This window comes from Ixodes scapularis, unplaced genomic scaffold (assembly GCF_016920785.2).
Source record: "Ixodes scapularis isolate PalLabHiFi unplaced genomic scaffold, ASM1692078v2 PGA_scaffold8__174_contigs__length_109621045, whole genome shotgun sequence".
In the NCBI taxonomy this organism is placed as follows: Eukaryota; Metazoa; Arthropoda; class Arachnida; order Ixodida; family Ixodidae; genus Ixodes; species Ixodes scapularis.
This window is the reverse complement of record NW_024609883.1, coordinates 95,646,094-95,661,038: the sequence shown is the minus strand read 5'-3', so window position 1 is coordinate 95,661,038 and position 14,945 is coordinate 95,646,094. Positions and strand designations below refer to the sequence as shown.

The window sequence follows — 14,945 nt, the reverse complement described above, 5'->3', positions numbered from 1 at the left end:
TCACTTCGAAGCATGCCGAAACCAACTTTCAAACAAGACCGGGATGGCACCGACCGGGCTCTTCAGCACTTACAAATGTCATCTCTTTTTCTAAATATTTAGACCAAATTGAGCATTCATAATTTGGGAAAGTATACTGTGGACTATGAAGGCTTCAAAATCGTGATTTCTGAAAAATTGTATATCTAGCGATTTTTTACTATATTAAGACCCGCGTTCATAAAATGGTTCCTGTTGTCGCCATTGAGGTGCGAAACGGGTCAATGATGAAGCTGTGTCTAAGCAATGTGCGTAGCGCAAGTGCCAAGTACTAGATAATGCGGTACACCCATAAGTGACTTTAAAAACAAGCATGTGTCTCGCTGAGAAGCATGGGAGACCGGGCATGCGACAGGCAACCTCTAGCCGCTTATCAAAGAGTCATCTGGTGGAGCCGCTTGCAACCAAGGCGGGAAGAAAACTTCACTTGGCAGCTCGATGCATGCATATGTATATGCTGCACCGTGCTTGAGGCTCTCGTCGACGTTATTACCCTTATATACTCAATAGGCGCCCACACAAAATTTTCAGATAATGTCAAAAAAAGATGGGGTTGGACGCTCGTTGATTCTGAGGGGGAAAAAAATACAAAAGCAGCACGGGGTAGAGTAGACTTCCTCAGATAGTGAAAACATAATAACTTCCCTCACTCCAAATGCTGCTACTGAAAACTTTCGAAATCTATCTTTTGATGTGTTGAACATAAGGTGCTTATGTGTTTACATGCCATAAGACACTTTGTAAATTTTGCGTTAATGCAATCCATAGCTCCCGGCAACTTGTACATTTAAACAAAATTGGAAAACGAAGCTTAAAATGCGACGGGTGCCACACAATACAGAAAGGAGAGCGAGCGATTTTTGTTTGTATCCAGGCTTGTAGTGCTCTCGCACGTCCTCCGTGAGCCATCTTTATTGTCTTCTTTAATCACCCGCAATGTGTGTTTTTTAGCTGCGTGAGCTGCATTCTTTAGTTACTCACTCTATCTTCACTCGTATATTCATCTCATGTCTGTCTGCCTTTTCATCACATACAAATTTTTCTACATTTTAGTTTCGCCTCGCGGCGCCCATTGGCCATCGGAGGCCAGTCGAGCGTCAGCGCTTTCATCTCCTGCCTCTCTTTCCATCGTTACCTCTACACTCCGTTGCACATAAAGTCCGACCACAGTTAACGCTACTAACCTGATGAAGCCAATCAAGCAGCGACAAAAGTGCATTGCGCGCAGGATCAAGCTGCATTCACCGTGCGCAGTTGGTGTAGCCAATGATAACAAATGCAAAGACGACGAGCACCATGAGGATACACTTGTGGCACTGCTCAGTTGGTTCCGTCAGATTAATAGCGTAGGCCGCTGTTAGACTCGTGAAACTAAGTATAATACCGAATGTGCCAGAGGAAACAGCAGTGAAGCAAACGATTCCTCTCTTTTGCAGCCTCCCGAGTTTGCCATCAATCTAAGCCACAGGCAAGACATCCAAGGGCTGCTCGACCGTTCCCTCCACACCGTGTCCGAAGACCCGGAGCGGCTGCGCGACCAAGCCATGTTGCTCAGCGCGTTCATCGACGGAGCGCTGGAACCGGGGGACAGCCTTCGGACCCCTTCTAAGCTTGCGCCAAACAAGCGGACCACGTGACACGCGTCGCGCGACACGCGCCGCTCGGCCAGCCTTGCACTGCCACAGCCGAATCTGCCTCGATTGTTTGCGGAACTCCGTCCAAGGAAGCGAACTGCTCGTCGAACACGCGCTCCAGATTCCGTCTCGCGTTACGATGAACCGCAGAGGACTACAAGCTGTCGAGACCAATCCAACGCCACGCGGGAGTCACGTGACCTGCGGGTATGTGCGTAGTCACGCGGACAGGTTCACGGCCGACTGGCTGGCTGGCTGGGATGGCTTGTAGTGAATGCCGCGGTTCGTTGTGAGGTGAAATGATGTGTAGCTGTTCACAGCTGAGGGAGGGCAAAGTTTTGCTCAGGTAGAAGGGGGTTTTAATCTTTTTTTATTATTTAATAGAGTTCCAATTTCGCGTTGGAAACTTCCAAGTTGAAATATGTTTATTATATACTCAATAGAGCTTCAATTTTGAGTTGCATACTTCCAAGTTGATTTATGTTTATTATATTTGTGTTGTAGAATTCACATACTTTTTTAAAATTTTAAACTTTGATTCAATTTTTTTTTTTATTGAGGATACCACATGCTGTCTTCATATTTATGTGAATTTGTGTGGACTGCTTGATGGTGAGGTTTAAAGAAAAAAAGAATGTGCAATTGAGTGATGCAAGTTAAGTACTTATCCATATTGTGCATATATGCACTCACCGGGAGAAATACAGCTCCCGAGTGTGCTTGGTGACGAGCTCATTGTGTGCTGACTATCAATGCAATAGAATATCTATTTTACTATGGCTTGGAAATTAGTATGCATTGTATATAGCAGTTGCAAGCGTGTCGTATTTGCTTGCTTGTGGTGCTGTGCATTCCGAAGGAGTAAATTTGAACAAACCGTCTGTTCTGTAACCAAAGTTACGTCACAAATTCAACCCCACATACCGTAAAAATACCACAAAAGCGCCCACTTGGTTCAAGAGCCCACTATTGACATTTCCCAGATTTGGAAATTCTGCAGAGAGCACCCATGTCTAGATCAACCCAGTTTTCAGTGAATGTTGGCTAGATGCTTCTTTGTATTTTGCAGTAAGCTCGCACATCTGGGGGCTGGAACGAAGGGGCAATAGGTTCTACTTCAAAGTTGTTACGCTACCGAAACAAAAGTGCAAATAAAGAGTGCAATCTTATTCTAATCACTGTCCAGTTCTCTTCCAAAATATGACAGAAGCGTGCAAACATTCGAAATTTTGAATAGCTTGAGTATAGTATTTGCTATTCTATTCGACTTTCTGCACACTTCTACTGTTGAAGGCATTCGAGTTTTACTACTAGTATTGAAAAGTTAGGAATAATGTCTTGTGTCAAGCTTCACTGCATTGCACTAGTGGCCCAGAGAAATGGCTTGCTCGCCAAAGCACGGCGGCAGGCACGTAGCCGGGGTGGGGAAGGGAGGGTGTTCAGGTGTCAAAACACCCCCGAAATTTGACTTTATTATATATATATATATATAGTTTTTTTTATTGTTTGTTTCAAGGTCCACGAGCACCTCGAAACACCCCTCGAAAGTATTTTCTGGCTACACCACTGCATCTAGGTTAGCTCAATGGGCTCAGAAGTGGATCAACTAGTATCCTGCCCCCATGTGGGTGGGTCTGGTTTTTCGGGACGAAAATTGGTCACAAGTTAGATCAACCCAATTTTCAGTGAAAGTGGGCTGCGTGCTCCCCTGGTATTTTGCAGCAAGCTCGCACATCTAAACTAAAACTTTTTTTTGTGTGCTTCATTATAATAGTTATCCTGGTCACAGGGAGGGCATTGCATGACTTTTTTGCTTTTTGATACGCAGCCATAAAAAGTTTGGTACACAGCCATACATCTTTTCCACAAGGGCACAGCCATCTTGAATGTTGTCACTCGTGGTATGCGTTATAACATTGGTTTGATCTCTCCATGCCGCTGGAAAGTGTTTACAAAAAATTTGTGAATGTCAGACATTCTTGTCTTGCCTGAGCTACATTTTCTAGCATATTCCAGGTTGAAATGTCTTATTATTTATTTGTCCCGCATACCAGATCGGAACCCATGTCCGTGAAAACAAGACCAAAAGCAAAACGTCTATAGAATGTGGCCATAGCATTTTGTGCTCGCTTCTTCCCGGTAGGGTTTACATGAGCGAAGAGAAGGCGAGGTTGGCAAGGCCGAGGTGGCGAGGCCCCACGAGGCGGCGAGGCCCCGACTGCCCCGAAGAGCAGACGACGTACCACGCGATCAGCTCGTCGCTATCCGTCGTTCGTCCCGAAGGTCTTGCCAAACAAAACTCTAGGAGTGGACGCGGTGCGTGATGTGTCAGCTGTGCACGCTGGAGTACTGTGCTCGCTTCGTCTGGTAGGTTCAACGAGAGCAGCGTGAAGGCAAGGCCCTGGTGGGCGGCCGATGGACCACAACGAAAGGACGAGCCGAGCTGCTGAGCGGTTTGAGTTAACAAAAGTGTGCGGTGTTGCCGAGACCAAGGTGGGACTTTGCAGCGTGAACGGCTGCAGAAACCTTTCACGGTGAGCTTCGTTCACCGTCACACCCCTGTGGATCACGTCCTGAACTTCGCAGTGACGTGAACTTTTAAACGGTTCTTTTTGGTTTCCGAGAGCCACCGAGCTGCTGAAACGATAGATTTTGGCCCTTTGTTTCGACAGTGAGTGGACTTCATCGAAGTGGAGTTTCGTTCTCTTCAAATCTAATGACTTTGACAGTCATGCCACGTGTGCGATCGCGCCCTTGGCGCTGCTTCAGTGGCTTCATCAGCCTGTAGCATTGGCTGCGCTCTGAACTAAGGTGAAGCGAAGCAAATATTCAGATCTTGGGGTTTTATGAGCCAAACCAATGAAGGTCATCTGGCACGCCCCAGCGAAAATCATGGAGGTTCATTTCAAGTTGATCCAGTATGTTGGTCAGAGGATACATATGAAAAAACACACTAGTTAAACTCACTACATGGTTCAATGTTGGTTGCGGTGCATACCAAGGGACACCCTAATTGTATTGCGAACTCAATTGTGTGAACACTCCACAAAATATTTCGCACAAGCGTGCACAAAATAATTGCTGTCAAAATTTGCAAGTAAATTTCTGTCATGACTACTTTGTGTGATCGAGGAAAGGACACATGACGACTGAATGGCATTTCCCATAGCTTGCTGGCGCAGCCCTGGCCCGGCAACTCTTCAAACCACGTGGCCGTCGCAAAGGCTAACACAACGCGGCTGTCTCTGCTGGAGGACCGAAAGGCGAGGGCTCCCGCACCGAGTTCCCTGTTGACCTCTCAGTCCATCGCTCTCCTCATCGGCCCTCGGCCTCCCCTTTTTATAGACAGCCTCCCTGGGTCCCGAGAAGGAATGCTTCTGCTGTGCTCGGCTCTTTTAAGTGGAGCGAGTCCCCTCTTGGAAAACGGCAAACTCGGTTGTGGTCGCCAGCAAATAATAATTTATTTTCTTGTAATATTTCTTTCAATGTGAAACACATTTCTCAAGCTGAACGAAGTTATGCACATCGTTCAGGGGCGGATCCAATAGAGGGGCGGGGGGGGGGGGGGCGCCCCCCCCCCCCCCCCCCCTTTCCTTTGCTCGGAGGGCAATTTGACATGGGTGGACTGGCCCCCCCGGTGCACAAGAAAGAATGGGAGAATAATATACTTACAACCCCCCCCCCCCCCCCCAAAAAAAAAGGAGTTTTGGATCCGCTTTTGACATCGTTAAAACACTTGCAACCACTTGCACGATGCTAACGTGCCAAATGAAATGCAACAGGTGCATTCACCTGCCGCGATCATGAACAACCACGGTGGAACCTGGTGCCACCCAATTCCCAGTCGCAATAGGTCGCAACTTCGCATCCATGTTCCATTCATTGGTCACATGTGGTTCATGTTTGAAAGGAAAATCGGCGAAAAAATTGAGAAAGAGCTCGAGCGACGCGGGAGGATGGCGTGGCTTGGCAAAGCTACGTGGCTGACGTCATGCCCTTCCCGAGAGATGTAAAGATTTAAAAAAAAAAAAAATGTGTTCTTCTATGGCTTGGTGGCGCAAGCTACCGCCCATTCACTGTGCATATCGCCCACTGATCTCGCCATTCATTATTTTCCTTTTCTCTTGGATCCAATCCAATCCAATCCAAAGCGCCAGCCCCATTTCAGCTGAACTGGCTGAACCTGAACCGCTGAACCAGCTGAACTGGGAACATTCAGTGACTCTACTGTAAACCTAATGTTGTCTGAAGTAAATTTCGGCTACAAATGCAGCGAAAGAGTGGGCCAATAGACGAAAAGGACAGGCAGGAGGACAAGTACTTCGTCTGCGATGTGTGCAACATGAGGGAGAAGTACCATGTCGAAACCGATGCTATCAAACGCCTAGAGCTTCGGTAAAGGTTGACGCGGTTCATTACCGAACCTTCGTACCAACTTCGTCAAAAACATGCGCGAATGTCATGTACTGCCCGTGCTCGATTCTTAGCAAATGTATCGTGCAAACTTCCTAGGTTCCTCGAGAAGGTGTACCTGATCAAAGACGGCACCGGCGAAGATATCGGGGGCTTCGCCGTCGGTTCACACTGCTCGGAGTGCGACAGGTGCGTCTGTCTCAGCTCCGTAAGTACACCATGTTCGTTCGTTGTTTGTCTTCATCGCTGTAGGAACAGGAAAGCCAACCCGAAAGTTAGGACCTAAGACTTTTTTTTCTTTATCTTTTCGTACAAACTTAGTGATCCGCTTCACTCTTCAGAGTTGCCTGTGCAGGCATTGGCTCGCATCGATCGGATCTTGTAGAAACGTCTTGCATTGGTTATAATTATAATGCAATTAAATGCAAAGGGGCAAGCAAGCCGGACAAGAATGACGAAAATAATCCCTGGAGAAGGGTAACAAGAGGAACAAAGGACAAACACAAATCTCCAAACACAGCTAGGTGACTGGTGAGCGACCGAAAAAATCTGCCTGGTCCGGGTATCGAACCCGGGACCTCTCCAATACAGGTGGAGCGCTCTACCAACCGAGCTAACCAGGGGTTAGATAGAGCAAACGGGTCTTATCAGCCACCACCAGTCTGACACCAACAAGGGTGAAGCTTGCAAATTTAAGGTTATAATTATAATGCAATTTAAGGCAAAGGTGCAAGCGAGCTGGACAAGAATGACGAAAATAATCCCTGGAGAATGGGAACAAGAGGGCTTCGTTTGTTTCCCAAAACTCTGTGGTATTCATTCGACCCCTGGCAATGTTTTTAGGACCTCTCCAGCCTAAAATGGAATTATTAGAATTTCAGCTCGCGGTTTTAAGAATAAAGCATGCATATAATGCTCAAAGCAATCAAGTTTAGTGTGACATGTTGCACCATCTACCTCAAAATGCTTGCTACACTGGACCTTTTTTTTTTTTTTTTTGCGCCAGTTTGTTTGTTTGTGGGGCTGTTCACACATTGATTTGAAAGGGTTGATTTGAGCGTTTTTGTTTTTTATTCTTAACATTGCATTTGGATGTTGCAGAGGACTAACGTTGAAGCTGTAGGCACTGTTGAGTACCAAACTGTTGTAACCCCAGAAGCTTGGCAGGCGTGAAGCTCCGCAGGGTCCCGTCTTGGCCGTGAAAAATAAAACTCCGTCAGAGATGAAAAACTGTTGTGAAAGGTGTAAAATAAGCATTCGGTTCGCATTGCCTGACTTGAGGTGGATTTCTAAATGTGCTATTTGATTCAATATTTGGAATTAATGTGCTCAAAGCCGGGTGTTGTCTTTGGATACAGTGTGATGGAGTCAGATCGGTCCTTTGACACACTCACTGCTCTCTACTCCGCAGACACATCTTGGTTGAACAATGTATTGTGGATATTTAATCGTAGTTACCGAAGCATTTCCTGCTATTGAACATTTTCTCCGCCTCGCCGGTTGCAGAGTATTGTCATTTGTGCCTTTAGCATGATTGCGTAGCTGTTCAAGAGGGTTGCTCTATTTCGACCCGTGTCTACGTGGTTCTAACTTCAACCCCGCTGCAAAAAAAGTCTACTCAACAAATTTAAAAAGAAAAACATTTACTTACCCCACAAGAAAAAATTATCCATGCAGCATTTATTTGTGTTCTACGTAAAAGAGAACAGCATATTCATTTGACGAAAACGAGCATCAGTTTGCAACGAGCAACTGCGTACGACACAATCCAATTTCCCGGTTGCTAGGTGCCCTGATCTAGAGATCTGTTGTTTCCAAAATGGTATTAACCTGAAATTGGTAATATTATGCGAGAATAGCCTATGTAAATGAGACCGCGGTACAGGGCTCGAAACTAGTTTGATCAGCACACATTCCTGTTTGTCTGTTTCGCTTCACACAAATTTGCCTTTTAGAAGAAAAAAAAGTCATCCAAACTTTTCGAATTAATATATGGATAAAATCGTAAGTTATTTTGGCTGGATAGAATTGTGCATAACATGAAGGCCTTTAATCACCATTTTAAGATTTATCTTTAAGAAACGTGGGACATGGCCTTATAATCATTATCGATTCTCGCTCTTCAATCCGTTCTTATTGCCTAATTCCACAATCTCAACCACAGAGCGGTAATGAGATGCTTATATCCTCCAGTTTACAAAACGTTATTCGTTGCTGTTGCAATGCCTCGCAAAGGTTGTACAGTGCCGTAGCAATTTTTATAATTTTTACCCAATAGCTCCATTTTTCTTTTTCTTCGATGAACCCACGCTGCTTGGAAGTTTGTGCCGAACGAAATCAAGATGCATCGTAAACACTTCCTTCTTTCTTTCTTTCAGGAATGTAGCGTCTTCTACACGCGCCGATTCTGCAAGGACTGCTTTTTAAGTAGGAGCCGGCAGTTTCCGCCTCAAATCGGGCAGGTAGGTTGGGGTGCATTTGTTGCGTTCAGAACCGCAAGTCGCCCTGCGGAACGTCTCCCAGCTGGGTCGTAAATATCTGCCTTCCCCCTTTATGCTCGTCAGCACAGGGAAAGGGATGGGAAAATGAACCTTTCTGCATCGACTCTAGTGACGATTCACACTGGGAGCAAATTCAGTATACCCGATTGATGACCCCAAGCATTTCTCCTGCACTCCTGTAAAAGCTGGTTCACACACTTGTAACTGCTTACGACCGTATGCCTTAAAACCTCTTTCAACGAGAGCAAGTTTGGAACAATTCACATTTTCGCATATTCCCCCTTTTTTTTTCTCATGCATCTCTCTTACCATTTCTTATAGAAGATATAGACATTTCATCTTGAAAATACCACTTTGCTCTGGTGGAATGCAGCTTTAGGGTTGCCTTATGGATGGCATCGTTGCGTTCTCTCTTCGTAAGCAAACGCAACTGTGAGAACGGGCCTCTACGAATACTGCGCCAACTGGCGACTCGTCTTTAGTGAGACATTTTAAAAAAGATGGACGGAATGCGCGCATTTCAGATATTTCAAGGGTCTGCAATGAAGGCGTCCAACCTGGCGTGAGCCCCTTCCACGAGCCACGAATTTCTCGTCCCTGGGAGAGCTTGTTTCGACCAAAACGTCGTCAACGAGGTGGTTTTGTGCGAAGCTCGTCATAATAAAAGTTCCTCCAGAATCGGCGTTCTCAGGATTGTGACATCGAGTAGCTTCTGGCCACTGCATAAAATTCCGAAAAACACGGCAACTATACCCTGTCGCACGCTAAGAAAAGCAGGACAGGTTTTTTTTTAGTTGTTTTCACTTAGCAGAGAGAACGTCAGAGAGGAGGTGAGAAGGGACTCTCCTCTCCTGGTGTTCAATCTGCAAAGTGGAAAGTGTGCAGGGCTTTGTGGGAGAGCTTGTACTGTTTACCTCAACCTGAAACTGTGTAAAATATGCCAACAGAACCAACAACTGAACTTTTTCTTAAAACTAATCCAAATATTACACGCTGCACTCTCCTTGAGCCAGCGGGCGAGACCTCTTGCATGGTCAACCATTAAACACGGTCTCAAACTTGAGGCAAGCACACCACACAGCATCTTTCACGAGTCAATATTGATAAAAGAACCGCTTAAGTTAGCAGAAATTGCACCGCGCACGTTCAGACCGCTCTCGCTGCCGTAATCTCTCGCAGAAGGGATGCCGCGGCGTCCCCTATCCTTTCTCTCGCTTCCGCGTCCGTGAGATGCGCCACCGTCTTCGTTGCTTCTACGAGCGAGTCCTTTCGGTAGAGTTTCTTGAACGCCTCTTTTGACTCTTCCGCGTCGACGCCGGTTCCGAGCACGAATTCAACCGCCCTGTTCAGCGTCATCCGGTTCCTTCTGAGACGGTCTCTGATGTTGAACAGCCCCTTGCTCCTCGACATGTTGTCCCCGAGCGTCAATTCTATGAGTATGTCGTTTGTCGACATCCCTTCGGCAACGACCTCCAGTTCCTTGTCGCTCAACGCACCGGTCGTAAACAGAAGCCAGTGTAGTGTCCGGTTTACCCTCAATGCTTCCGCAAGATGCTCTGCTTCTCTACCGTAGTATGCCACGTCAAAGTCTCCGAAGTCCACCCGTGTGAGGCTCTCGTTCAACTTCAGTGCGTTGATCAGTGGCACCACATGAGCCAGGTCGTATTGGTACTCCGAACGGAGCTCCAGAGTTTTCAAGCTTTTCGAATGAATCAGCGCCAGGGCGAGGTTAGCGATGCTCGACTTCGGTAGGTCTCCCGCATTCTCTATGTAGAGATGCGTCACGTGCTCGCTACGCTGCACCGCGTCAAAGACGTCGCCTAGCCGCTTTACTCCGACGTTGGTGTCGAAATTGATGTACCATTCCTTCGTGAATTTGCTTTCGATGTCCACGGCGAGCTGCGCGAGGCCCACGTCATTCCACGCGACGCTCAATTTGCCGCAGACGTTGCCCGACGCTAGAACCGCCCGCAAGTTGCCTTCCTCCCACCCGTTCGTGCCGACATCGGGGAGACGAACCGTGACGAGACTGGTGTTCCGCTTGAGCACGAGCGCAAATACCTTCACCACCATGCAGCTCACCCTGCCACATTCCAAGGTCAGCTTCCGGAGCGTCTTGTTTGTTCGCAACGCATCTGCAATTGCGAGAGCTCCCCTGCTTCTGATGCCGTGGCCGTGTATCTCCAATTCCCTAAGGGTGCCGTTGACCCTCAGTGCGTCCGCAATCGCTGATGCGCCCAAGCAGTCGATGCCACTCGACGTTACGCTGAGTACCTCGAGCACGCAGTTGGCCTTGAGCACGTCCGCGACGTGGTATGCCAGCCGCCTACTCCCACTGTAGATGTCGGCCGTTACGAGCTTTTGAACGGAGACATTGCTTCGCATTGCGTCGAAGATGATTTCCTCGCACGCTTCGTCCTTGCTGTAGGGCATCTCAAGCTCCCGAAGACCCGCGGTGTGCCTCAAGAACTCAGCCAGGAGCTTCGCCGAGTCGAGGTTGACGGACCAGTTGTGGAAGACCAGTGAAGTGACGTTCCGGCAGCGCGACAGTGCGCCTATCGTCGACGCAAATCCTGCCGCACTGTAACTCCCATGGGCCATCTGCACGCTCTTCACGCATGAGCTGCTTTCCTCCAACATCCTCGCCAGATTTCCGACCGCAACTTCGCCAACCCTGCACATGGACACCACAAGCTTCTCCACATTGGACAAGCAGGTCAGTCCACGCGTGAACTCGCCCGCCGCGTCTTCAGTGAGATCCCACCCCTTCAAGGAAACGCTCTTCAGCGAGCTGCATTCACCAACCACGGTTTGAAGGACAGAAGGCAGAGGCCCCTCTATGTTTTCCACGCCGAGTTCAAGGACGACGATGCAGCCGCGAATTCGCAGAAGCCATGACGCCAGCAGGGCTCCGTCCAGCGCGTCGTCGTCCGCCGCCGACCCGTCGTCTTCCGTCACCAACTCCTCGTAGGGGGGTTCTAGGGATTGTGGGTTTCGGGCCACCAGCGCAAACCTTCCCGGTTCATACTCGTTAAGTTCCAGTGCCACGGACTCGAGTACCGCGTTGCAGGCCGTGAGGGCCAAAGGCACGCTCAGCTGTTCGGCGCGCAGCCTCGTCACATTGAGGCCCGCTCGTCCGAGCTTTCCCGCGAGCCTTGCAACAGAAGCTTCCACCTTGCGGGGGTCGTTGTCTGGGAAGTTGTCCACCAAGACTTCGATCCTGGCAACGTCCTCCATGCCGGCAGCCATGATGGTGCACCCTGGGAACAGGCAATGAATTTGGGAATGCTACCACATTTATCGTGATGCTAACCAACCAACCAATCCCCCCTCCCCTCCAAAACCAATGCGGAGTGCAAGTTCGTCTGCTTCTTTTTGCAGGGGTCGCGGTAATGTCGGAACGGCAAGCTCCGATTGGCGGATAGTGGGTAGACCTCAAGGCAGCTTGCTTTGAAGTCTAACCACTATCCTTCAATTAGTGCTAATCGGAGCTCTTTGTTCGGACGTCACCTCGACCCTTGCAAAAGAAACAGATGAACTTATGCTCTGCATACCACCCAGAAGACAATGCTTGCAGATAACACCATCGTTTGTGGTTTTCCGACACACCCCACTACGAGTTGCTGCTGGCAGAAGCGGCCATCTTGACGTCGGCGCATGCTAGCGTTGCGCGCGCTGCGAGACGTGCTGGCGGCGATGCGCTAATGCAAGTTGGGTGGTGTTGCGTGGATCCACTAGTGACAACATTTGGCGGGGAAGAAAACAGGGCTTTTCTCCTAGATGGTATTGCCAAAATGCAGATTTCAAGGGGCTATGAAACAATTTTCTTACTTTTGCTAAACACTGCTCTGTCAAGAATCCTGCAAATTCACAGCCAACGAAACACGCATTATGTTTTCTCCTCACGCACTTGCGGCTGAGAGAAATGTGAAAAGTGGACAACAGCACCACCCTTGTCCACCACCTCCTCAGCTTGCAGTCGGGACGAGACCGCGCGTTCTGGTTTCAGGCATCGCATGCCGCCAACCTTCATCAGCCAAGTGCTGGGGTAGGCAATGCAGAGGGCACGTGCTGTGCTTCACATATTGTTAGGATTCGCGACTACTACTGTCATTCTCAGTCACACTTAGCTGCGGTTGAAGGTGCCCGTGGGACTAGGGTACGAGTGGGACCCCCAAAGTCGAAGCTGCAAGTTCAGTGGTCACGTAGTGCCTGATGGCTGAGCAGCAGAGCCCGCTTCTATTCTTGATTGCACCATGACAAAGAAGCGTCTGGCTCAGTGGTAGTGAGTGTCAGTACCCATTATCGTTCAAATGGTTTAACCGAACATTCCGTTCGTGACGCAGAACAATGGACGGCTTCGCAATCCACGCTAACATACAAAGATTCAGAACTCCGGTGAAGAGGAACGATAACTTACGTTTATATCAGATCGTCCGATCTCGGGGCTAGAAACGCCAGAAGCAACAGATTTTCATAGCACATTTTCATTTCGATTTTCGATGAACGCGGACATTGGGCTTTCTAAGCGGATGGATGTCTTCGTGCAGTGTGCAAATTGTAAAGGCAATTTTTAAAGGTAGTTAGGCGGTGGCTAGCGTCACCTAGTTGATATAAACACCATAACCAGTGTAGGTAATTGGGACAAACAAATCGCGGAATGTGAAAGTAGCTCGCCACGAACGATGTTCGTGGCGAGCTACAACTCGCATATGTACGCAACAAAAGCAAGAACCAAAATTACAAAAAGGATAGGATTGGATTTGCGACTTCATACGCTTCATACTATATTTTTATTCGTTCATTTGGTATTATATTTCTTTTGTGAAATTTTCTATTTATTTATGATATTCGACGCTGCTTTGTCTTATTCGAAATTAACTTATCGAACAAGACCACTTCCATAAACTGCATAAACGGCATAAACCCCCGCATGCAACACTGCGCGCGTTGCACTCTGGGAGTTAGTTGGCCAGAGAGGAGAGTGGCATGGTTTCGGTTTCGATCAACTGTTATCTCATGTTTTCTGGTCCCAAGAGCGTCCTTTTCTTGGAGCCTGCCCCAGGCGCCCGATCTTCTACCGAGAGGGATCGGAAGAAAGGACAAGGTCCTCCTCACCCGCATCATGGCAGGCGCCACCCGCTCTCCGGCACGCATGGCCGCATGGAGCAAAGGAATACGCTCCAGCACGTGCAGCAAATGCACGAACAACATAAAAGGAGGCATAACTCATCTCTTACCCCCCCATTCACACTGGAAGCGGATCCGCGTTCGCGAAGCGGTTGCGAAAGCGGTTGTATAGACGCTTTGCAGCAGCTGTGCATGGACGCCGCCATAACTGACCTTCAGTTTTTGTTTCCTCTTATTCCGTTTATTTCACTTCATGATTACCATAGCAGGCCAGGTTATTGCCATTTTAAGTGTTACTGTGTCCTTTTCTAAAGCATCGGCCTTTGTAGAGGATCGTCAACTACCGTTTCAGTTGCTCGGCATCTCGGTAAGACAAGAGAAGGTCAGCAATGGCGGCTGTAATTTCGCGCGTGTGCAAAGCGTCTGTTGTATAAAGATCCAGTGCAATTGCACGCGCATTTGATGTCATCAAATGCGCGTGCAATTGTACTGAATCCTTATACAACCGCGTTCGCAACCGCTTTGCGAACGCGGATCCGCTTCCAGTGTGAATGAGCCCTTATGGGAATGCCACTACTATCACAAATTTGGACCAAGTTCAAACCCATATATGCCCAGAACCTGGATGACTGGGTTCACCCAAAGAAGTCATCGGACAAAGAAGGGCCACCTTATACGCCTCGCAAGTGGGCTCATTTTCGTCTTCTGCGCATGAGAAAGGAAGTAGCGGTGACGTCAGAACGCCGAGTCCTGATTGGCTGATCGCGACCCCCTATTAAACGTCGTCTGCTCCTTTGCAACGTCGTCTGCTCGCAACATCGTCTGCGTCTGTCTGACCTTTCCTGCGACTTTCGGAGCGAACTCGACTTAAGGGAGGGCAGACGAAATAACTCGAGCGGTGCGTTGTTTTCGTCTAACAACTAGCAGACGCGCAAGGGAAGTCAAAGGACTCACTGGCGAGGTGTCCCGGGGCGCCGAGGTTTGTTTGCTTAGTGTCCGCAAGTTCCCTCCCAAATACTTTTTACCTCCATTCGTGTGCGGCGAGACCCCTCACTCTTTAACGGCGCCGGCGGGTTGGCGCAGTTAACGTCGTCTGCTTTACGTCTGCTAGTCAAAGCGATGGCTGCTTTACCTTTCCTGCGTCTGTCGGAGATTCGCCGCTTTTTCACCGGCGAGACTCACCGTTGCCTCGGGAAACAAGGAGATAACAAGAGAAAGAAATTTACCT

The 14,945-nt window shown here is 48.4% G+C and overlaps 3 protein-coding genes across 3 annotated transcripts in view; 2 read left to right on the top strand and 1 right to left on the bottom strand.

The window, feature by feature from the left end:
• LOC8029650 (rootletin) overlaps positions 1 to 2,848 on the top strand; it is an 83,113-nt gene extending 80,265 nt beyond the window's left edge. Inside the window, exon 30 of the mRNA XM_029995331.2 lies at positions 1,476 to 2,848. Coding sequence (XP_029851191.2) covers positions 1,476 to 1,676 — 201 coding nt within the window. The 3' untranslated portion in view covers positions 1,677 to 2,848. The remainder of the gene's footprint in view (positions 1 to 1,475) is intronic.
• A 3,014-nt stretch (positions 2,849 to 5,862) lies between these two features.
• LOC115332839 (cysteine-rich DPF motif domain-containing protein 1) lies at positions 5,863 to 9,292 on the top strand. Its single transcript, XM_029995340.4, has 4 exons — positions 5,863 to 6,068; positions 6,186 to 6,294; positions 8,465 to 8,548; positions 9,112 to 9,292. The coding sequence occupies exons 1-4, from the start codon at positions 5,941 to 5,943 to the stop codon at positions 9,151 to 9,153; spliced, it is 363 nt and encodes a 120-aa protein (XP_029851200.2). The 5' UTR covers positions 5,863 to 5,940; the 3' UTR covers positions 9,154 to 9,292.
• A 244-nt stretch (positions 9,293 to 9,536) lies between these two features.
• Positions 9,537 to 13,342, bottom strand: LOC8029660 (protein NLRC3). The gene is made up of 2 exons (XM_029995339.3): positions 13,008 to 13,342; positions 9,537 to 11,847 (listed from the first exon to the last, which is right to left on the bottom strand). The coding sequence occupies exon 2, from the start codon at positions 11,834 to 11,836 to the stop codon at positions 9,734 to 9,736; it is 2,103 nt and encodes a 700-aa protein (XP_029851199.2). The 5' UTR covers positions 11,837 to 11,847; positions 13,008 to 13,342; the 3' UTR covers positions 9,537 to 9,733.
• Between the last annotated feature and the right edge of the window lie 1,603 nt (positions 13,343 to 14,945).